The 25,119-nt window shown below is 34.6% G+C and overlaps 6 protein-coding genes across 6 annotated transcripts in view; 4 read left to right on the top strand and 2 right to left on the bottom strand.

Moving 5' to 3' along the window:
- LOC141644176 (uncharacterized) overlaps positions 1-20,494 on the bottom strand; it is a 61,635-nt gene extending 41,141 nt beyond the window's left edge. Inside the window, exon 1 of the mRNA XM_074453647.1 lies at positions 20,122-20,494. The gene's annotated coding sequence lies outside the window, so the exon portion shown is untranslated. The remainder of the gene's footprint in view (positions 1-20,121) is intronic.
- Positions 620-3,489, top strand: LOC141641893 (putative F-box protein At2g02030). The gene is made up of 3 exons (XM_074450537.1): positions 620-676; positions 1,924-2,006; positions 2,114-3,489. The coding sequence occupies exons 1-3, from the start codon at positions 620-622 to the stop codon at positions 3,357-3,359; spliced, it is 1,386 nt and encodes a 461-aa protein (XP_074306638.1). The 3' UTR covers positions 3,360-3,489.
- LOC141641894 (F-box/kelch-repeat protein At3g23880-like) lies at positions 5,352-6,200 on the top strand. Its single transcript, XM_074450538.1, has one exon. It carries the CDS (start codon positions 5,352-5,354, stop codon positions 6,198-6,200), a length of 849 nt encoding a protein of 282 aa, XP_074306639.1.
- Positions 6,656-8,003, top strand: LOC141641895 (putative F-box protein At3g21120). Its single transcript, XM_074450539.1, has 2 exons — positions 6,656-6,726; positions 6,830-8,003. The coding sequence occupies exons 1-2, from the start codon at positions 6,656-6,658 to the stop codon at positions 8,001-8,003; spliced, it is 1,245 nt and encodes a 414-aa protein (XP_074306640.1).
- Positions 9,507-20,133, top strand: LOC141644175 (indole-3-acetic acid-amido synthetase GH3.4-like). Its single transcript, XM_074453646.1, has 4 exons — positions 9,507-9,936; positions 10,225-10,326; positions 18,164-18,961; positions 19,535-20,133. Exons 1-4 carry the CDS (start codon positions 9,635-9,637, stop codon positions 20,094-20,096), a joined length of 1,764 nt encoding a protein of 587 aa, XP_074309747.1. The 5' UTR covers positions 9,507-9,634; the 3' UTR covers positions 20,097-20,133.
- Positions 20,495-21,076: 582 nt separating the features above from the next.
- LOC141632328 (uncharacterized) lies at positions 21,077-24,020 on the bottom strand. The gene is made up of 5 exons (XM_074444884.1): positions 23,822-24,020; positions 22,126-22,709; positions 21,947-22,018; positions 21,543-21,762; positions 21,077-21,433 (listed from the first exon to the last, which is right to left on the bottom strand). Exons 1-5 carry the CDS (start codon positions 23,871-23,873, stop codon positions 21,297-21,299), a joined length of 1,065 nt encoding a protein of 354 aa, XP_074300985.1. The 5' UTR covers positions 23,874-24,020; the 3' UTR covers positions 21,077-21,296.
- Positions 24,021-25,119: the final 1,099 nt, after the last annotated feature.

The raw sequence follows: 25,119 nt of genomic DNA on the forward strand, positions 1-25,119 counted from the left end.
ACAAGAATCTTTTTACAATATTTTAACCCAATATCTTCATTATTGACCAAAAACCTCTTAAATATATAAAAAAAATGGGTTTAATAAAAAAATGGGAGGACGATTGGATGAAGGTAGACAATGAAAACCCATATTTGAGGAAGATGAGTGAGGGTATGAGTGACACTAAATACGTGGGTTTAATTTGGAGTTTTTTAAGAGAGGGGAATGAATGAAAGTGGGATGCGGACAAGGTAGACGATATGCATTAGTAAATAATCCGTATGTACTTGGGGTTTGTTTTGGGGGTTGAGGGTGGCTGGGAAATACCGGAGTAGATAATAAGTTTGTATTGTTTAATTTTGTCTTGGGTTGCTACTTTTATTTAAGTTTTTTGGCCCATAATATATGTTAAGGATTAATAAGATTTCTAGATCTAATAAATCGTTGACCGAGTTAATTAGCAACTTTAAAAGTCAAGTCTACATTGACACATTTTCATTTTCAACAACTAAAAATTCAATTTTTAACCATTTTAGTCATTTATTTATTTTTATTTTGGTAAATAAAACACCGTTTATTTATGACGATAAAATCGTTTAGAAATCACGAGAGAAGTAAGTGTATATTTAATAATAATATGGAGAGGGATAGAGATAGAGTTTGCTGTGAGATTCATATATATGGGGTAAAATGGGTATGGTTTTAAATTGTATTATGTTACGGGGCGAGTGTTTCATTGTTTTTACGGATTATGAAACCTCTGTCAGATCGGCCCGTTCAGGAAAAAATGATAATGTAACCCAATTTATATTATGAGATTTATCTAATCCATATATGCTTATTATTTCGTCTAATATATAAATCTACTAAAAATTCATGACATTACGACATAACAATTTAATGTGTATATGCTCCTGTATGCAACAATTATTAGTATATCAACTATCATATTTGTCACAATATTGAACATTTTTAATCACGCTCACTTATACAATTCTGTATATGCTCCTGTATGCAATAATTGCGTTTATTATTACGACTCGTGCATTTTTTGCACGGGTTTAAAACTAGTAATATTAGGAAAGTGAAATTCTTCTAATATAAAACTCGAACTTGTCCTTGTATTTTAGTTTTTCTCCCTTGAATTAATTATTATCTCGCCGTCAACAGTTACCGCTTCCGATCCAGGTAATTTTGTTTACCCTAATTTTTCAATTGTTACTCTGTACTTTTAATTGTTAGTCTATTTAGAAGACATTGTTGTACATAACGGTCAGTCTCCAAGTCCCAACTAGATACTAGTTTGAATTGAATGAGCAATGCTAGATATCACCGAGTAGTTGCGATAATTACAACATAAGACCGTCGCATATAAGACAAATTTTGAAAAGTCTGATTTTTGAATGAGCAATGCTAGATAGCACCGAGTTGTTGCGACAAATACAATATCAGACCGTCACATATAAGAAATACATTTTGAAAAGTTTAAAATTAGGGTTGCGTGCACTTAGGTTAATACAATACACAAATTCTCATTTGTGACGACACTATTCCATCACAAGCTTGTGACCTTTCACAAAGAGCAAGTGGGAGAGTAAGTGGGAGGAGGGTTGTGAGAGGTCACAAGCTTGTGACCGTTACAAGTGACAGATAATGAGATAAACTAACCTTGCTGTTATTTATGTGTAACTATACTTAGCTTGGGAGGGTTCACCCATTAAGTTGCCTTAATTACTCGAAAAAGATTGGCCCGACTATCAATAAAGGATACTCCTCGTCAACACCGTACTTGGCCAATATTGAGCTATTACTATCAATCCTGGAGTACATACATGTATATGATCGATACAAAAATAGGTTGCGGTAAACATAGACATTGTTAAAATTGACCTATTACGAGTTTACGACATTGTTAATACTGAGCTTCTTGTTTGGTTGTAGGAAACTGAGATGGCTCTTTCCCTTGAACAATATCGAGATATTTGGAAAGAGAATCCAACTATCAAAAATATTCTTACAAAAAGGTTATTTCTTCGAATCTAGCTTGTATGACTACTAGATAATAAAACCGTGTGAAATATGATTAAATTCTTCTTGAGCAAAAATGTTGATATTATTTTCGTGTTTGAAGGATTGAGAGGCAGCGAAAGAAGGCACTCGGGTTTTCAATTAACATTGGTAATCAAATCCCCGCGCACTTGATAATTGAGATATTGTCTCGGTTACCCGTAAAAGCATTGCTGCAATTCAAAAGCGTGTGCAAGTTATGGTATGATATCATTAAAAGCTCCCACTTTATATCAAAGCATTTGAGAAACTACTACGACGACAACAACAATTGGCGCGATTGCCTCATTGTTCAGTATTCCTCCGTAGGACAAGCAGGTGCGCTAATCGCGTATGAGTTGTTGATAGATGATACGAAGAATAGAACTGTATCGTATCAAAGGATTGAAACCCCTGTCTACAATTCCTTGTTGTGTGGCCCTTGCGATGGGATCTACTTGGTATGGTCCTCTTCTGTTTTTAATCCTAAACGTAGTTTGTGGAATCCCGCACTTAACGAGTTTAAAATATTGCCTAATATCAACTGTTGGAAGCCAAATCTTCCCTCCAATCCAATTTACATAGGTGAAGCTTACGGTTTTGGATATGACTCTAAGACTGACGACTACAAGGTTATTCTAATTTTGTATTATGGTGATACTCTAGATGATATTTCTCGTATCACCATTAATCCTATGTCGATCTTAATCTATTCATTGAGGACTAATTCTTGGAGACACTGGGGAGATATGGACAATTCCTACTATTTGGAACCAAACGGAAGTTATGTTTTTGTTAACGGGTGTTATTATTGGCTTGCATCCCGCTTATTAACTCATGGTTGGGATACAAAGATATTTTCATTCGACCTTAATGCTGAGACCTGTCAAGAGATTCCGTTGCCACAATTCGAAAGTGAACCCAAATATAGTCAGCTGATTGTGTATCAAGACTCGATTGGTTTTGTTTATGTTCCTGATGACGATAACACGAGATTTAATGTATATACATGGAACAACGGAGTTTGGACGCAGAAACTTAGCATCAAACTAGACTTTGAAGTTTGGGGAACATTTAGTCAATGGAAGGATAATATGCTTGTCTTTACACATTCAGATTTGAAACTAGTCTTACTCGACACAAACACAAAAGAAATATTTATTCTTGCAAAAGCGGATCCACGAGCGTGTCAATGGGACAATATATGCGCTTACAAAGAAAGTTTAGTATCCATCAATGATTTTGGGAGGACATTATGCAGAAGACAAATTTGCGAGGATGTTAGATACTTGAACAACAAACTGCTTCCAAACGTACCCGTCTTAGATTAACCATGTCTTCAATGATTCAACTTATCAGCAATGCGATTATCTCCGGTTATCGATATTGCAGAAGATTGGTAATCCATGTCTCGAGTTCCTAGGGTCCTATGGATCGGACTTCTGGTGTATTATCATTTAATTGTTTTATTTACTTTAGTTTAATTTTCCTTATATATAAGACGGTATTATTATTCTACGAAGTATAATTTTAAAGTTTTCTTTAATACTCCGTATGTAGTAACTGAACTAAGAGATCATACCTTCGTCACCTTTGTCTCAACAATCTGCTCTCACGATAAAAGTTGCGGTATTAGGAATGGGCGAATTTAGGCCCTGTTCTTTTCGGCTGAATTGAACTTTATGGAGTTGAGCTAAAAAAAATTATAACAATATTTATAAGTATCTTATGTGTACAACAAGCTACAGTAGATCAGTTGCTCTAAAAAAAAGCGCTCTTTGCAAGAGATTTTGCGACCGGATCAATAATTTGCAACATAAAATGGAATTAAAAAAAGGAAAAATTGGTCGCTTCGGAATTTGCGACGGAAAATAAGAAAAAAATTAAAAATTAGTAGTTACGGATTTTTGCGAAGGGAAAAAGAATAAATTATTTTCTATGTTTATATATGTTGGTTCTCGTTAATGTTTAAGTTTGTAAATATGGTTTTTATTATAAGGATATTTGGTCAGCAATGAACTTGAAAAAACAAATTATTTTTAATTAAATTCCGTCACAAAAATAATTTTTTTTTTTTTTTTGCTTTTTTGAATAAAATTTTGTAGCTAATTCTTTCACGAGTCACGACAACCTATTCCGTCGCAAAAGAGCCATTTGCAACTAGTTTACGACAAACGTTGTTCACCGAAAAGTCCATCGCAAAATGGCCTTATACGACGAATTTTTCCTGGTTTGCCACGAAGAGCATGTTTGGACTCGATTCTCAAAAATGAGTTTGTTTTTCAAATTTAATTTTTCAAAAGTGTTTTTCAAAAACAGAAACAACAAATTGCTGCTTCTATTTCTATGGGAAAAAATATGGATTTTTAGCTTTTGAGAATTTTTTGTTTAACTTTTAGAGAATAGTGTGTTTGGCCAAAAAGTGTTTTTGAGCCCAAAAACACTTTTTCAAGCTAGGCCGAACACACCCGAAATATGGTTGTAGCTATCGACGCGTTTTTTGTAGTGTTGGTTGAGGTATGTAGGACCGGGTCAGGGTTGCACAACCCCTACTTGACCCATATCCAAAATCGATTAAACCCATCACAATTGTGTCAGAATAGTTTTTTTACCAAAAATAAAAAAAAGAAAAAGAAAAGGCGAAGGCACAATTGCCGTTGAGGTAACAACTTGGACCGAGTTTTCGCTCTGCGTCGATCTTACCGATTGAGTTACAGGTAACTTTGTTTACTTTACTTTCTGAATTGGTACTCTGAAGTCTGTATTTCAATTGTGGATACTGAGTTGTTACTTGTTTGTTATTTTAATTCTTGTACGGGACGGTCTCAATGAAAATTATCACTGTTTACATACGCTGCGACTCATTCTAGCCTTAGTCGATTTAGAACACATTCTTAAACGGGGCGCTATCGATTGAGATTAACTTATTCTGTAGTTCCGGATACGATGATCTAATTCTGAGATGAACTTGTTTGATTGTAGGAAGTTCACTTGGCTATTTCCCTTGGGTTTCAATGAAGAACGGAAATCGAATCCCCGAGGATTTGATATTTGATATATTGTCTTGGCTACCCGTCAAAGCATTGCTGCAATTCAAAAGTGTGTGCAAGTCATGGTATTATATTATTAAAAGCTCCTCCTTTATATTAAAGCATTTGAGAAATTATTATGACGACAACAACAACTGGCGTGATCGCCTCATTGTTCAATACTATCCCATACCACTCGCAAGTAAGCTCGACGTGTATGAGTTGTTAATAGACGATAAGAAAAATAGAGTTTTATCATATAAAGGTATAAACACCCCCGTCTACAATACACACATGTGTGGCCCTTGTGACGGGATCTATTTTCTATGGTGCTTTTCATATAATGCTCCTAAACGTAGTTTATGGAATCCCGCGCTTAATGAGTTCATGGTCTTACCCGATATCACCTGCTGGAAGCCAAATCTTCCAACTGAGTTACATTACATACAAGAAAGTTACGGTTTTGGATATGACTCCAAGGCTAACGACTATAAGGTCATTCAAGTTTTGGGATATAGATATGGAAATCTTAAAGTGACCGATAATCCTGTGTCGATTTTAATCTATTCATTGAGGACTAATTCTTGGAGATACTGGGGAGATATGGACAATTCCTACCAGTTGAAGCTGAACAAATGTTATGTTTTTGTTAATGGGTGTTATTATTGGCTTGCATCCCCGCGAATAACTTCTGATTGGAATTATCAAATGATAATTTCTTTCGACATTAGTGCTGAGACATGTCAAGAGATTCCATTGCCAGAATTCGAGAGTAAGCCTGACTTTGAAAGTCAGCTGATTGTCTATCAAGACTCGATTGCTTTTGTTTTTGTTTCTCTTCTTCCAAACTATCGCACTAATTTTTGCATATGGACATGGAACGAGGGGGTTTGGACTCGGAAACTTAAGATGAAACTAGACTTTGAAGTTTGTGGAGCATTTAGTCAATGGAGGGATAATATGCTTGTTTTTAGACGAGCGCCTTCCAAACTAGTCTTATTCGACACAAAAACAAAAGAAATATACTTTCTTGATGATCCGCAAATGGGTGGATGTGAAAATATATGTGCTTATAAAGAAAGTTTAGTCTCGATCAATGATTTTGGCAAGGACATTACGCATAACGGCTCTGGTGTATTATGATTAAATTGTTTGAGATTGATTTATTATATTTTAATTTTCTTTGTAAGACGGTATTATTCTATGGAGTATAATTTATACGGAGTACATTTTTTATTATATGACCGAGCTGAGAGCTCGTTCCATTCTCATCCTTCTACTCAATTACCTGCTCCCATGTTAACTTCTACGGAGTATAATTTTCTCTCTCCGTTGAGATTCAGGTACTCTTATTTACTCTACTTTCCCTTTTTTTGATTAGAAACAAATTGATACGGAGTTAATTACTCGGTATTTCATAAATTGATACGGAGTTGAAGTACATTTCGCGCAAATGAGATGATTGATAGCAATCGTTATGATTTTAAGTATTATATCATCGACGGTTGTTACTTGTTATATGAGATCTCAGTCTATCTACTGATTTAATTTGTGCGCATTTATCGCTTTCCGGTTGCCTTTCACCTTAATCGGGAGAAATGGCTCTTTACCCGGAACAATATCGGACTCGAAGGCCTGCAAATACAGAGAAAGATATTCTTACAAAAAGGTGAACTCTTTAAAACCTCAGCTCTCCCATGAAATATGAAGATACGGAGCACTAGTTTTTATAGAATAAATACTGATTATTTTTTTAGTTTCTTTTTTTGAAGGACAAAAAGGCAAGGAAAGAAGTTGTTTGGGGTTTCAATTAAGAACGGAGATCAAATCCCCGAGCATTTGATAATTGAGATATTATCTCGGTTACCAGTCAAAGCATTGCTGCAATTCAAAAGCGTATGCAAATTATGGTATGGTATCATTAAAAGCTCTCACTTTATATCAAAACATTTGAGAAACTACTACGATACCAACAACTGGCGTGATTGCCTCATTGTTCAATATTCCGTAACACAATTAGGTAAGCTAGACGTGTTTAAGTTGTTGATAGACGATACGAAGAATAGAGCTTTTTCGTATAACAGGATAGACACCCCTTTCGACAATTCATACTTGTGTGGCCCTTGTGATGGGATGAACTATGTATGCAGTTTTCGCTCTTCTATTCCTAAACGTAGTTTATGGAATCCTGCACTTAACGAGTTCAAGAGGTTACCGGATATCACCTGCTGGAACCCAAATCTCGCAACTAATTCAGCTTACGTTTATGAAAACGGCTATGGTTTTGGATATGACTCCAAGACTAAAGACTACAAAGTTATTATAATTTTGGGTTATGGAAGTCCCACCACAAAAGAAAATTCTGAAACGACCGATAATCCTAAGTCGATCTTAATCTATTCATTGAGAACTAATTCTTGGAGATACTGGGGGGATATGGACCGTTCCTACAATTTTGAGTCGAACAAAAGTTATGTTTTTGTGACCGGATGCTATTACTGGCTTGCATCCCGGCTATTACCTTGTGGTTGGAGTTTCGATATGATAGTTTCATTTGACATTAGTGCTGATACATGTCAAGAGATTCCAATGCCAAAATTCGAGACTAGGCCCGCCTATGGAAGTCAGTTGATTGTCTATCGTGACTCGATTGCTTTTGTTTCTGTTCCTAAGGATAACACAATTTGTTGTGTATGGACGTGGAACGAGGGGGTTTGGACACGGAAATTTAGCATGAAACTGGATTCTGGAGTTATGGGAGCATTTACCCTTTTGAGGGATAATATGCTTGTTTTCAGCCAAAGATACAGAAAACTAGTCTTGTGTGACACAAACACAAAAGAAATATTCGTTCTTGATGATCCGCAAGCGAGTGGATGTGAAAATATATGTGCGTACAAAGAAAGTTTAGTATCGATCAAGGATTTTGGGAAGAATGTTACCTAGTGACCGACTCTGATATCCTTATGAGCTGAAGCATGCCATTGAAAGATTCAGCAATGTTTCTGTACCGAATGTCCTGTCGCCGGATTAGTAATGTCAATTTTCTCTTCATTGTATTGGACATGCGATATTTTATAAATTCCTTCATCTTTATATGCTCCATCCGCCCACGTTTACTTGTAGAGTAATCATTTAAACTTAATTTCTACTCATTTCTGTTTAATTCGGTTCAGTTGAGTTTCATTCATTATTTTAGTCTAGTTTAGCAAATTTTAGTCTAGTTTCACAATTGTTACTCTGTAATCTGTATTTTAATTGTAGGTACTGAGTTGTTACTTGTTACATTCGCTGCTACTCATACTAGCGTTAGTCGATTTTAGAAAACATTCTTGAACGGGATGGTCTCGATGGAGATTGTCCCAACCTATACTCATGCTAGCGTTAGTCTATCTGGACCGGACCGGACCACATAGACCCGCGGACTGGACAACCCTATTTCCCAAATCCGGAGGCCGGACCGGATCCCTTTAAGTCCGTTTTATGTCGGGTTTGGACCGGACTGGTTCTATTTTTAAAGGTGATTTTTTGTGATTGGACCGGACCGGTGACCGGTCACAATATTTATGTAGAACCGGAGACCGGACCGGATTGTATTCGGTCCGATTGTTTTATGAACTTATGGTGTATTATGATTTAATTGTTTGATTTACTTTAGTTTAAGTTTCCATGTTTGACGGTGTTATTCTACCGTGTATAATTTATACATTGTTTTTAATATATAACCGAACTCACAGCTCATTCCGACTGCTTTAACTTTGTTTTCAGTTTAGTTTTGCGAAGCTTAATTAGGAAAATAAAGGTCCTTCCTTAGATAATGAACCTCGGCTTAACAGAGTACAACAACCCCTTTTACCAGTTGATCTAAATGTTCATGAATAATCGAATGAAACTGTACAAAATTGTAAAAAAACAAACACGAAGATCATATTTTGATACTATCACATGGCTCCTATAATGAAATTTGGATCCCTTACATTCTTTATACGTTACCCATATTCTTTCATTAATGAGAACAGCTTAACACAGCTATTCGACTTATGTTTAAGACGTGCGGAGTATTTATATTTATTTATTTAATACTAATAGCTCCATGCCTCCATAGCTGTATAATTCATACATCTAAAATTTATAATACATTTTGTATGCCATTTCTGACAATCATGATTAAGATACCCTTAAATTCATCCATCAAGCCCCTCAAAGAGCAAATTCGGCCTGCAAGGTTGAAGTCTAGTGATGAAAACTTCAGCGAGATTTTTAAGTGTCTCGTTTTAAAGCCCCTCCAATAGCAATTTTGAATAAATTATTTATGGCCTGAAACTATGACTTCTAGACTTCGAGTCATACTCGGGGTACGTTTTCTCAGTACGCACCAAAGACAACATAGCGTCTACGAGTTCCAAAAATTAATGAATTTTGTCTCCTTCCCTTACACTCAATCCAACCTACCCCAACCCTCAATTTCCTTATAAAAGCTTATTATACAAAGCAAGACCATGTAAAATACCCTTAAATTCATCATCAAACTCACTTCAATTCATTTCAATTTCTAAAATCATTTTGTAGTTCAAACAATGGGGAGAACAGAAAATGATCTCGTTACCGACTCTAATGATGCAATTACATTACTGAATTTCATAGAGGAAGTGACTAGCAAATGCGAAGAAGAGCAAGACAAGGTGTTGGCGGAGATACTTAGCCAAAACGCAGAGGTAGAATACTTGAAACGACATGGGTGTCCTAAAGATAAGGAGACCTTCAAATCAAAGGTACCTATTGTGTCCTATGAAGACTTGAAACCGGACATCCTACGTATCGCTAATGGTGATACTTCCCCTATTCTTTGTGCTCATCGTGTCACTGAATTTTTTCGTAGGTATGTAGCATGCCTTTTAAATTTAAATTTCTTCTTTCACAAATTCTTGTTTAAAAGAAAAGTATCCAATCCCGTCTTAAATTTAAAACGGGTTAAACAACATTTATAAGACGAAAGCAAAATGTTTAGATACTAGAAAAAAAAAACTTGTAATATTTATACAAATGGGATGTTATTTGGCTTGTTTAAAAGAGAGACTAAAACTGTTCTGTTTTTGCTTACCTTGTTTCGTCGAATTTTTTACGTTACTAACATGAAACTTGGATTGTTTTCGCGGTGTAAATGAAGCTCAGGGACTTCAGGAGGAGTGCAAAAGCTAATACCAACAACTGCCGAGTCTATGGTGAAGAGGCATTTGCTATATAGCCTTCCCCTGCCTGTTATCTCCAAGTTAGTTCTTTTTAAGAAAATAATTCTTCAATGAATTGATAACATATTTGACACAACCTAGAAAATTACCACTTAGATTTTTTTGGATGAAGAGGAATTCGCAATCGTTATCTCCAGTGCGCATGGGTAAACTCTCGAGTATATATGTGATAATTTACAAACCAAATATACCAAGTCAACCATCTTTTTAAAGGGATGATAGAACTCTCAAGCCATAAATCCATCCAAAAATTGCTCTTGATAAGCTTGAACTTGGTATCATTGGAAGTTTCACTCAACTAGGATTTATATTATTTCTAAATTACTCCATATTATCTAAATTTTCTCCGTATATTTTAGTCTACACTATCACTATATTACCATATTCTGCATCATAAGTTTATAAGGGAGTAAGTGTAGAGTAAAATTAACACACAAAAAAAGTGTAACTATTGACTACAGAGGGAGTAAGTGTTACAAATTTTAAAATTATGAATCTAAGTTTGAAAAGTAGAAAAGCATAAAAAAATAGCAATTATTGTATATAAATATTTTTTTTGACTATAACACTCTAAGAGTTTATTAAAAAAATCAATCGGTTATATGAATGTAAAAGTGAAAATATTTCTTTAGTAGTTCGTAAATCATCTTTGTAGATGCGTGCTATACTGTTTTTACCTATTTTTGCTGTAAGATCGGTACCCGTTTTAATTATATTTTACATCTAACTTAATTGTATTATTAATGTCATAAATTAATTGTATGTAATGATGTAGAATCTCCCTTCTCCCTTTACTACTAAGAGAATAAAATCTCAAAGTAGTTTTCCCGCCTAACATTCACTACTCTTTGTTGGGTCTGTCTTATTGAATATCATCACTATATTATAGCCCCTTAATTTAAACGTATTCTAAGTTAGGCTTGTTTTATTAAATAAAATTTGCAACTTCACCTGTCAAGTATAAAAATTACATGGAAACAATCACTATTTATATTACACTTATATTTTACTGATTCAAAGAAACAATCAATATCCCTAATATATTATGCAATCTTTTCTAAAATTGTTAACCCTCATCATTCCTATACGAAATATTATTGGAAAATTCTTCATATGGTTACAATAATTTTATCAATACAATACTTACCTTTTACTAGAAAAAAAAAATATATAGGTCAAGTATAAAAATTATAGGTCGAGTATGTATCACTTAGTTATAGAAATGAAATAGGTATGACCAACCATTCAAATACGAAATATTATGGAAAATTCATTAATTCATTCGGATCGACAATGTTGATCTTTCTAATACGATATATTATCAATATGAGCCCTCAACAAATTCAAAATGAGTTGAACTTGAAAGTAATACTTTAAATGCAAATATATCTAACAATCACATCTGAAAAATACCGTGCTGTAACACGGGAGCTACACTAGTTGTTTTTAATATAATATAAATTAAGACAAAAATAGCTTAACTTAACTAGCTTGTCTTTCGATTGTAGCAAACTTTCTTTTTGTACCTCTTACTAATATTATATTTAGTAGATTATAACATTAAATTAAAAGTACTTGAGGACATCTCTATCACAAAATAGAAAAATCTATAAAAATCGTTCTTTAGCACGGGATCTACACTAGTTGTATAGCAAGAATAAGGATTATGAAAAGTTTTCCCTCTAAGTGCATCCACTCGAATAAGGAAACAAATGAGATTTTTCTTCATTAAATTCTTATCATTTCATTAAAATTAAAATATAATCTTTTCATTATCAAAAATACAATGGCCATGTTTGGTAAACAGCGGATTAATATTAGCAGAAGCAGATTTAGAAAGCAGATTTGACTAGCATAATGATTTAGCGGGTTTGACTAGCAGATTTATTTAGCAGAATTGTTTTAGAGGTGTTTGGTAATTGACAGTTTTAGATTAGCAGATTGTTTAGATTCTTTGTAAAATGACAAATAAGGATATGATTAAATTATTTATTAAATATATAAAAGGAAGGTTAGTATTTTTTAAGGGGTAAATAAGACAATATTTTTTCTTTCTAATCTGCTAACCTAATATGCTAGTAGTAGCAGCATATTGCAAAATAGCATATTGGACCCCAATATGCTATTTCAATATGCCATTAACCAAACGCTCTAAATAACATATTCGTAAGTCAAACATGCTAAACCTCTCCAATATGCTGAAATTTGGCTAATATGTCATTTACCAAACAGAGCCAATATTTTAATTAAAATAAAGTAAAAATATAAATTACAAACTGCTAAACCGTTCTTTGGTGCTATTATTTGAGTGAGAATGATTTAAGAAAATTCATAAAATAAAATCACTACTTTGAACTAAAACTAATTTTATTCCCGTGCAAAAAATGCACGGGTCATAAACTCGTAATAGCAGGGGCTATATTACGTGAACATATAATTTAGCGTGATTAAGTGTTCAATACCGTGACAATATAAATAGTCCATATTTGGAGATTTGGATATTTGATAAATATTAGATTTAAATATTAGATAATGTACAATCGTATTTTCTTTGAATTATATTAAAGGTATTTGACATGTTAAACCCGTTAAATGTATGTAAATTGCAACATCTACATAGTATAAAAGTTGGGTTTTTTAAAGACTTCTCATTGGTCGATGAGTTTCTACATGTGGGCCAATATGTTTTCTATTCTATTTAATTACCCTCTCTCCTCAACTCAATTCCTATTTCTATCTCATACTAGTGTAGATCCCGCGCAAATGCGCGGTAAATAAAGGTCTTTTAATTTTTAGTGTATTAGTTATAGATTTTAGATTTATATCTCGCGAATTTTTATAAAAAAACAACTAATATTAAAATTAATCAAAAGAATTGAATAATTCCATGAATTGTGTTTTTTATGAAAATGTTTTAACTACATCAAATTTATTAGAAAAATCATTTTTCGTCACGAAGTTAATAATAGGAGATACAGTTTTTATGTATAGATTATTTTAAATGGAAAATTAGTTTAATAAATGAAAATCTAATTTGTTTCCATATATAAGTTTGAGCACTATGAAGGGAAAATTTTAGAAAAGTTATATTCTATTAGTATATAGGAGGATTTATACTTTTAAAATTTGCACATCATTAATATTTATCAGTTCACTCCATTGTATTTTGATATGAAACAAAAAAAATTGAAATGGAAAACTAATAAAAAAAATTATTTAAGTTGTGAATTTTTTTTAGTTAATGTTTTTTTGTCATGAAGCTAATAGTAAGCATGTGTCAAATTATTCTCTACAGTAATAATTATTGCATTAATGAAAAATTTAGCGACTTATATATACTTTATAATTTAATATCAATTTTATATTATTTTAATGAAAAATCATAATTATGAATTTATTTAAAAAATTAGAGTTTTTTTTTTTTTTTTTTTTGATGACGAGGGGGTTGAGTCCCCCCGGGCCCATACATTCCCGCACCACCACATGGACCATGTAAGCCACCCCCTTCGGGGGCTGCAGTGGCCAAGTGATCATCGCCCCAGCTGGTAGTCGAACCTGGGACCTCTCAACTCCTGCATTTCTGCAAGCTTCAATGTTTAAACCAGCTACCACTGGACTAACACGAATATATTCATTGAAAAGATAGTAATGTAATGAAAAAAAAAAATTATTTATTACCTTATTTAGCTAGATGCTTTTTGGAGGGAAAACTAAGAGAATTTTTATTCTCTTAGTAGTAGGGGGATTCTTATTTTAATTACTTATGTTAAAACATAAGTTAAAATGTTACAATTTACATACATTCAACGGGTCTAACATGTCAAATACCTTTAATATAATTCTGATAAAATACGGTTGTATATGATCTGGTATTTAAATCTAATATTTATCAAATATTCGAATCTCCAAGTATGACTATTTATATTGTCACGGTATTAAACACTTAATCACTCTCAATTATATGCTCATGTATCTAATGATAGCGTCTGCTATTACGACCCGTATATTTTTTGTACGAGTATAAAACTAGTTTTATGTAAATTGTGACATTTTAACTTATGTTTTAATATAATAATTAAAATAAGAATAAGAGATAGGAATAAGAATTGTGTCGAGGAGAGAGGGTAATTAATAGAATAAGAAAACATGAGGGACCCACATGTAAAAACTCAGCAGCCAATCAGAAGTCAAGAAAAAACTCAGCTTTTATATTATGTAGATAAATATTTTCATTAAAGTAAATATTTCATTATTACTCTATTCGATATTTGCAGATCAATTTATCTTATATCAAAATATAATAAGGTGAGATATGAAAATAAATGAAAAATGACAATTTAAAATCTACAAGTAATAAAATAAGGGTTTTTCTAACGTGTGCCCACATTAAGAAGCCATAAAAGAGAAGATTCTCAGGATAATTTCATGATAAATTTAGAGATGAACTCATTGTTGCCATTTTTAATGAAATTATCCTGAAAATCTTTCCTTTTATGGTTTCTTAATGTGTGCCCTTAGGACACACGTTAGAAAAACCCAATAAAATAAAAGGTAAAAATCTATATATAATGTACCGGTCTTTGTAATAACCCAACAACATAAATAAGTCAAATCGTTTATCCCTAACATGTCCAATTTTCAAGTCGGATCAATGATCATTGATTGTGATGTCTACGTTTAACCTTTTTCCTCAAATTTCGTTGAAATTTAGAGATTTCTGAAATTGGTAGAAATAACATCTGATGATAAAAGGGGATCGGATCGTAAAAAAGATGATAAAAGTGGATCTAGAGATTATATAAAAAGATAACTCATTTGTTAGCAATAATTGAGCACCGTTTCACGGTGTGAGACCGTCTTATACTACTCCCTCCTATTCCGAATAACTGTCCCATTTGGACAATGACACGAAAATTAAGGAATGGAGTTAAAATAATGAAAAGTATTGTATAGGGGTAAGAATATAGGAGTTAAATAATGAAAAGTATTGACTATGATGGTTTAGGGGTGGTTTGGGTGGTAAATAAAGAAAAGAGTAAGGGTAGGAAAGTCGAAAAACATGTCCAAATATGGCAAATGGGACAGTTATGTGAATAGACGGAAATGGCAAATGGGACAGTTATTCGGAATAGGAGGGAGTATAATTTATGCTCTTTTTTATGTAAAATTTTGTATTGTTTTAAGTTTTAGCTAAGTTTATTTTTTAATTCCTTATTGGGTTATTAAAATGCGTACTTTCCGGAGGAAAGTCTTTCTTTGGACCCTTTTATCTCATGGTTACTCGTGGTAAATGGAAATTCTTGAATTTAGCTTACCGTTCACATCCGCAAAAATGTTATAGGTTGATATAGAGCTGGCCATCAGCACGGGCTGACCCGGCCCGGCACGGACCCGGCCCGCCCTAGCCCGTTATTTTATGCAGCCTGGCCTGAACCGGCCCGGCCCGGCCTTAGCCCGCCGTTAACCCTGGCCTGGCCCGGTCCGAAATTCGGCCGGCCCGGCCTTGGCCCGCCAATTTAGCAAAAATAAAAAATAAAAAAAATAAAATGGTAAGGCCCGCCACCGGCCGACCTTAGCCTTAGCCTCGGTCTGGTCCGGCCAAGATATCTGGCCGGCCGGCCGCCAAGCCCGTCCCTTCCCCCTGGCCTGGCCCGGGTTTGACCAGGAGAGCCCGGCCCGCCCCTGGCCAGCCCGGCCCGGCCCTAGCCCGGCCCGAGTACAGGTCTAGGTTGATATATAATCATCCTAGTTTCCTTACCTTAAAAAAAATTAAAAAAAAAATAATCTGATGATAAAATGAAAACCTAAACATCAGGATCCTGTTAATGTGGTGTGACCACTTTGTGTCTTTCCAATTCAATAATTGTCTCATTTTGAGGGTTGCTATATGTCCTTTATTACATCAAGATCTATAATGGTCCATTTTCTACTCTAGTTTGATTTTCATCGGTCCTACGGACAACAATTGTCAAAACTCATTATCATAATTAAATCGGAAAATGACTGGTCATATCCCTAGTTTTTAACCAAAAATTTTAATCATCCGTCTCATTGTAGACGGATACTATCTCTCTATAGCTATAAACAGATAGTAGGGGGGGAAGGGCGCTAGCAGGGGCGGTCGCCCCCTTGACGGATGAAATTTTCGAAGTTTTTAGTTAAATTTTTCAAAAAAAATTCGAGTGTACCTTATGAAATTAGTCGTTCGCTCCCTCTAAAATTTTTCGCCCCCCAAAGTTTAAATCCTGGCTCCGTCACTGGATAGTGGCCCTCTCATAAAATACAAATGGGGATATTCATTTCCCACTCATTTGCACTATCTACTCTCATTTTGTGAGAGAGACACTATCCGACTACGGCTTTAGTCGAATAGTGTCCACCTAAACTGAGAATTTGTTGTAATTGACCATAACTTTTCTAGACAAGTTCAAAGAATAATGATTTTTTTTTAAATCGATATTTTTTCGAGAAGTATGATTTGAAAAGACTTATCTAATGAACTCGTTGCTGGGAGTTTTTCTTTGTCAAATTTTTTTAGACTGAGAACCACAAGTTAATAATTCATCAAACTTTTTTTTCCAAATCATAGTTTTCGTAAAAGCGATGGATTATAAAAAGCAAATTGTCCATTCTAAACTCATGGCCTAGAGTAGATCTTACAAAGCTAACCCGCCCCAATGACTCCGCCTGATAAGGTTCACTCGAGACTTGAAAATGGCCCGAACTTGCTTGACACGAATATGACCTTAAACTCAAATTAACTCAACCCAAACCTTGATTGACCCAATGTTGACCCGACCGAGATGACCCAACCCGAAAAGATCCGGCCCAAAAATGACCCGATTCAAAATGACTAAAACTGACCCAAAATGACCTGAAACTACAAGTACTAGATCATATTAATGTTACATGCATCAAAATAGAGTTTCATTGGTTACAACCATTCTTAATAAATAGTTAAATTTGTGAAATAGTATTTCATAATCAAAATAGTACTAATTAAAGTGTTTTAACCGTTAACCCGAAAACAACCCGACCCAAAATGACTCATACCCTAAATTGACCTGAAATTCAAAATGACCTGACCCGAGCCAACCCGACCTAAAATGACCCGACTTATACCCCCACTTGATTGGACCCATTTACCACCTCTAGCCTAGAGTCCTAGAGATATGACACACCAAGCTTTCAAGTTCAAAACGAGGGTATCACATCCAAAGTGATTTTAACAAGTCTAAGACATATCATGTAAACTTTGCGTAATGAAATTCGATACCAAATTACGTGCAACATTTCTAGTCTATTTAGATTTTAATTTGAGATATACTTTTACAATGATAAATACACCTTCAAACTCAATTTAAACTTTAATAAACAAACATAAAATAATTAATCAATGTTAAAGTAACCTGAGCTTTTCAAACTGAAAATTTTCAATACTCTCAAGTGAATTAATGAAAATTGTGAATATAAATTTTTTTTTTTTTTATAAAGCCTCAAGGATGATGATGTTGATATTGACGGAGTTCGAACCCAAGTTATAAGTATTACTATCATAATTTTACCAATAATTAAACTAGTTGACATCAACTAAAAATTGTGCCTTTGTGACTACGCAAATTCTTGTTTCAAACGGCCACTTTTCGTTTGAAACTTTAGACGGGCATATGTGACCATTTTATGCTTAAATGTAACCACAATGGTACAATTAGTATTACAACTTATGATAACTTGTTTTTAAATAGTTATCACATTTAACTGTAAATTGATTAAAAAATCTCGTCTTATTATTTCAGATGAGCCATTTTGCTCATGAATGGGTTAATAAACCAACAATTGTGACTATGTTTGTTGCAGAAGCATTGAAGGACTTGACAAAGGAAAATCATTGTTCTTTTTAATTTCAAAGGATCAATCAACAACTCCAGGTGGTTTATTAACCCATGCAGTTTCAACAGCCTACTTTCGGACCCATTATTTCATGGACTCGGCCCAAGACACTTACACAAGCCCAATTGAATCCATACATTGCTTTGATCATTTCCAATCCATGTACACTCAACTCCTATGTGGGTTTTACCAACGACACGACGTGGTTCGGGTCGGGGCCTCTTTTGCCGCGACCCTTGTCACGGTCGTTCACTTTCTCAAGGACCATTACTCGGAAATATGCCAGGACATCACGTCCGGGCTCTTAAGCCCGAAGATTACAGACCCGGGCCTACGGGCCCAGATAACCGACTCATTCATGGGTCGGCCTAATACTGAGCTCGCCGAGTTTATAAACTCGGCGTGCAATGGTGAGAATTGGGAAGGAATAATCCCGAAGATTTGGCCTAATACTAAGTATTTGGAGGCCCGGGTAACGGGCTCGATGGCCCAATACATATCGGCCTTGGAGTATTATAGTAGTGGGCTACCTTTGGTGAGCCATAGATATGCTTCGGCGGAGTGTGCTTGTGGGGTCAATTTAAACCCAATATGTAAGCCTTATGATGAGGCCACTTTCACATTGATACCAAACATGGCCTATTTTGAGTTTATGCCTCTTGATTCCTCGGGAATCGAATCGGATTCTCAACCTGTCGCCCTTGCCGATGTTGAAATTGGGACGGAATATGAGCTTTTGGTCACCACCTCTACCGGTTTGTATAGGTACATTTCTTTTACTACAACTTTTTTTTTCCCGATAATTTTCCATAATATACCTTAATTTTGTCAGATTTTCATAGTATCCGCTTTTAAAAATCTGCCTATGGTATCCTTGAGATTCCGTTTTTGTGCCTATAGTACCCCTAATGTAACGGTCGTTAAATGTGCCTTAAGTTTTCATTATGTGCAATAAATTAGTAATTAAAAATTATGAAAATTTCTCGTGGTACCTTTTAATTTTTTCCGATTTTCCATGGTACCCTTACTTTTCCATTTTTTTTTTTTAATAATTTTTAATTACTAATTCATTGCCACATCATCAAAACTTAACGTCCATCTAACAACCGTTACACTAGGGGTACTATGAGTACAAAAATAGAACTTTACAGGTATCATAGGCAGATTCTTAAAAGCATGGATACCGTGGAAAATCTGACAAAATTAAAGGGATACCATGTAAAATTTCCGTTTTTTTTTTGCCAGCTTTTGGAGATGTTAGGTAGTGTAACTGTACTAAGACTATAATAAGATACGCTCGTGTTAATTTAATTTTGTTGACATACAATTTTTCATTAGGTACCGAGTTGAGGACGTGCTTTGCCCAACAGGGTTTTACAATTCTACCCCGCAGTTCAAGTTCGTTCGAAGAAAGAATGTGGTACTTGGCATTGACGCAGACAAAACAACAGAATCCGAGTTGCTAAAAGCAATCGAAAGCGTATCGATGATACTCAAACCCTTTAATACAATGGTGCTAGAGTACACAAGTTACGCCCATATTAAGATCATCCCGGGCCACTATGTCATATACTTGGAATTGTTCGCTAAGGACCCGAAAATTAAGCTAAGTGAAGAGGTCTTGGGACAATGTTGCTTGGCAATGGAGAATTCCTTAAGCACTAGATATCGTCGTGGTCGAGTCATATATAAGTCGATTGGGCCACTCGAGATTCGAGTTGTGAAAAATGGGTTTTTTGAAAAATTGAGGGAATATGCGATATCAAGAGGGACATCCCTTAGCCAGTATAAGGTGCCAAGATGTTTGAAACTATTGCCAATGGTACAATTGATGGACTCGGGAGTGATCTCGACTCACTTTAGCCCGTCTTTCCCGATTTGGGGCTCTTCTGACGTTTAAAAGAAATACTCCCTCTCATCCAAACCAAAGGTTACATTTGACTTTTTGGCACTATTCATGATTGTAGAGAATCTTTGGTATTATTAGTAATGTATAAAAGAAAACATAGTCATGCGAGATCTTGTTTGATTCATCGTCATGAATGCTATAAGAATATCAAATTTTTATAATTTTTAATAATGTGTAACTAAATATATTCACGTTGCAAAATGCGCCTCGACAAGCGTAATAAAGTCAAATGTAACCTTTAGTTTGGATGGGAGGGAGTATGTCGTATGTGGTGCAATCGAACAATCAGTCATGTTCCAATGTTTGTGTTCGTGTTTGTGTTCATGCTACTGGCTTAGTATTGTTGGGAGCTAATAAATTTGTGTATCCTTAATGTAAGATGAAAACAAATAAATTTGTATTTCCTCGAAAATTAAATCGGTTGCCTCAACGAATGAGGTATGATGAAAATAAAAAAATTTGTGTTTCCTCAACGTATGATTGGAAGTTTGAGACAAATAAATGTTTAAAAAGAATTAGGACGATGATAGGGCGCGAGCGGGTGGCATGAATTTCGGTATCACCCAATTAAAATAATAAATAAAATAAGCAATTAAAATTTCCATTTTTAATTAATAATGCAAAATTTTGATGGGCAAATTTTTTTAATCCGGTTCAATGGACCGAAAGTTTTAGACCGGAATTTGAAAAACTGGCATGTAATGACAAATTTTTGTAATCCGACCCAGTCCCAGTCCAATATTTGCCGATTTCGGTCCCAGTCCGGTCCGGTCCAATTTTTGACCGATGCCCAACCCATTGTTGATGGCCGATGAGCCTAGGCCATTTGATGGAACTTTGAGGCCGAAATGCAGGTTAAACTATGGGTCAATGAGGCGCATCGCACAATACACACGTCTACCAGGCATAAATCAAATTGACAAATGACAATGAATAAAGTTTCCTGGAATAGGGTAAAAACAAATTGGTAGGACTAAAACTTACTGACAATCACATTCTACCGGGCATAAATCAGAATTTACATTCGTTTAATACATTCAAAACAATGCAAGATCCAAAAATATACGACCAATCTCAATAAATCCTTCATACATCTATTTCCATTTAAATGACAATCGAAGCATTGTGCAAGCATTTCTCACTAATCATGATGACAACAAAGTAACAAAACCCGGGTCTTTAAAACGACTTCTAAAAAAACCCAGAACCTACGAGCTTGAAGTCTTTTCCAGCAAAGTCATCTCCAACAACACTACAATAATCGTACGCCGGTCCTGGATGAATAAGCTGATCAAGGCACATACCACATAATCTGCCAAATTGAGTCTCTGCACAAAATCAGACTTAGTTACTACCCATGCATTCTGACAGATTACAAGCATGTAATGTACATGTTCAATTTGCATAAAAAAGTAGAAAAGTTCTTCCAACACTTGCCTGGTTTTATTTTCTTCATGATACAGCAACCGCGAACTTCCAAGAGGGGCTCTTTGTCCATAGTCCAATTTGCATAAAAGAGTTCTTCCGGGAGGGATAGCTCTGCAAAGCACATCATCGGACTACTTATTTCGCTAGACTTTACTGTGAAGTTAACATGAATAGCAGAACCATCACCATCCATAGCAGCAACCACTTCCAAAAGCTCCCAATTGCATATCTGAAATGCAACAAAAAATTGTAAATTGTCCCATAGATTAAAAAAAATCTACATTTCTGGCTGCCATGTTCATGTTACAAAATACAAAGGTAGCTGATGTACATAATTAGAGTCGTGACTATGCATCCACAAGTAAACAACACAATAGAAAGATGCTAAAAAAAGGGATACGGGAAGTACTCACCGATTTTAAACTCGCATCCAATAGTGTAGCATGAGATACATTAGCACCGCTTTTATCCGTCATCGCATCCATCTAAAAAATCCAAGCATTAATTAAAGGATAAATGAAAATATAAACTAGAGAAATGTAATTGTGAATTTAATTATAAAACTAGAAAGAAAAGTTTCAAAAATTCTTACCACCCTAGAGTTAAGGAGCTGGATAGCTTTCTTCGAGCAAACAGTATAGAATTCCTTATTCTTTTCGAGCATTTTTCGGAAAGAAATCACATTGATTGTACTATAAGATCTATATTTGCAAAACAGAGATTCCTTAAACATATCGCCTTTCTGAACGCAATAGCCACTTAACGGGCCTGGATGAATAAGGGTCTCTGAATCACAAATATCGCAACCAAATCCCATTGGATTTTGGGAATCAACGCGAAGTAACATCGAGCAACCAAACAATTTGATATCATCATTTTCACCAGGAGAGAAAGAGGTAGTTTGGACTTCAGCATAGAAGAGGCTGGAAAGTCCAGAACTACGCGATTGCGCGACAAAGTTAATGTGTAATATTGGGTCGTCAATAAAATATACACCGTAATCAGTTGGTTTGTCAACGACAAGTTCAAAATCAGTTTGTTCCTTAGAATTGAAATATTCTAAGGCTTTGAGCGGAAATGAACTACTCAATAGATCTTCAGATTCTGAATACTCACATTTTTCTTCACTGTGATGACGACGACAACCCACAACGAAATCCTTAGGAAACTCAAAACCTATCACAACAACAAATTGACAAAATAAAATTAAGCTATCAGACCAAAAATAAGCAAACATCATTGAAACTACAAATCGTAAGATAAACTACAAGTCTATGCCCAACATATATGACTGTCAGATGAATCAATAATCAATTAGGAGAGACATGAAATCGTCGAACATCAATCAAACATTGATACCAAATTATATCCGCTTAATTAAGCGGAATAATCTATCTCTATATAAATTCCAAGTCTATGCCCAACATATATGACAACCAGATGAATCAATAATCAATTAGGAGAGCATGAAATCGTCGATAGATCTTTAGACTCGTATTCTAAAAACTCACAAAGTTAAGGTGTAATATTGGTCGTCAATAAAATATACACCGTAATCAGTTGGTTTGTCAACGACAAGTTCAAAATCAGTGGCTTTGAGCGCAAATGAACTACTCAATAGATCTTTAGACTCGTATTGTAAAAACTCACATTTTTCTTGACTGTGACAAGAATCTACGAAGAAATCCTTGGGAAACTCAAAACCTATCACAACAACAACAAATATATGACCAGATAATCAATCATTAATCGAACAAAATCAATACCAAATTATATTCTTTTTATAAAGGGCATAAAATTTGTATTAGTGTGAAGCAACCACAAATACGATTTTGTTATTCAAGCGATTCAACCTAGGCCGTACGTGTAACATGAGTCAAAATCTGGAATTCCCCCTGGCAAAACAAATCACTCAAGTAGCTCAACATCTTTCAAATTCAAATTGTAATGTATCCGTGTTTGCATCCCTAGTTATGAGAAACAAATTTAAACAACAAATTATCTGATGGGGCTTCAATTGCATTCTGGTAAATCGCGCTCAATCTACGACCAACATCTTAAGGTAACATAATCATGAATTTAAAGGTAACATAATCATGAACTTTAATTGACATGCATGATGCATGTATATAAATTAACAAATAATTGAAACTGATAGAAGATATTACGGTATATTATAATATACCGTAATCGGAATAATATCACTATTAGAATAATTATATTATATTGCGATATCAGAAACGGAGTGAGTTGTAGAAGTAATAATAAATAATCAAAAGAATACATACGTTTGGTTTCAGAATCGGAAATTCCAACTCTCGATTGAAGATCGTCGGCCATAAAGTTGATGCTTAGGCGATGATTTTTCGAGAATATTTAGGGTTTTTGGTAAGAGAGGGATTGATAATTTCAATCAATGGTAATCCTTGCTTTCTTTCATAATACAACTCAATCGGTTTATACAGTACTACTACAATGTTAATTGGGTTTTTTTGGTAACCATAATACAAGTATGAATCCGAGCATGTGTGAAATTTTACTATATAAAAAAATTATTTTATTATGAGAAAATTGAAATTTTAAGTTCAACTCTGCCTAATTTTTCAAAAATATTTGATTGGATGGGGTTCGGGTACGTATCGACCGGATTTGAATTTGGTTCGGATTTCTCAATAATAAATTCGGATAAGAGTTTTTATATAGTGGACCGGGTATGGTTAATAAGCGTCGGATTTGGGTCGAGTTTTTTTTTTCCTTTTGATCAATTCGGTTTTGGTTCGGTTTGGGTCACATGTCATCCCTAATCCTGCCTGACTAAGGATTCTAGAATTGACCCAATTAAAATAGCCTAACTCGAATATTTATTGTTGCACATCATTTATTATTCCTAAACAACTTGATAATAACTGGCCCGAAAATTAGGATTGGGCAAAATTATACGATACGGTTTTATTATACGCATCTGATACGCTAAACGGATTTAATTATACGGATTTCTGATATGAATTTCAGATACGGTTCTTTAAAAACCGTATCGAATCAGGATCGGCAAAATATGAAACCGGATATACGGTATTCGATACGGTTGCCTCTTTTCTAGAATAAAATATTAAAATATATATATAAATCACAAAATATTCAATATGTAGGTGGTTAAACCTTATTATTATTAAACTTTATAAGTTATTTACTCTTATAATTTTTTAACACATTTTAAGTTACTAAAAAAACCAATACGGTTTCCGAATATACGAAAAAACCGTATCGGATAAGAATACTAAGAAAGGAGATTTTAAAAATCGGATATCCGATACGGTTTCCAAGGAAACCGTATCGGATATCGGGTTTTGCTCACCTCTACCGAAAATGACCTGCATCCAGAATAGCCCCATCTTACCAGTATTCTTTTTACCTAAAGATTATCAGAACTTGAACTGAACCAACCGATATCTTACTCGATTGACCTGTTTGAATTAAAGAGTAAAGTTTTCGCAAATTTCTGAGCGTTGGCAGAAAAGGCAACAGATCAAAGTTTACGAATCACAAGCATGTGAAATTCCCTTCAGGCCTCTAGAACTTCAATAAA

The sequence above is a fragment of the Silene latifolia genome, chromosome 2 (assembly GCF_048544455.1).
Source record: "Silene latifolia isolate original U9 population chromosome 2, ASM4854445v1, whole genome shotgun sequence".
NCBI classification, from domain to species: Eukaryota; Viridiplantae; Streptophyta; class Magnoliopsida; order Caryophyllales; family Caryophyllaceae; genus Silene; species Silene latifolia.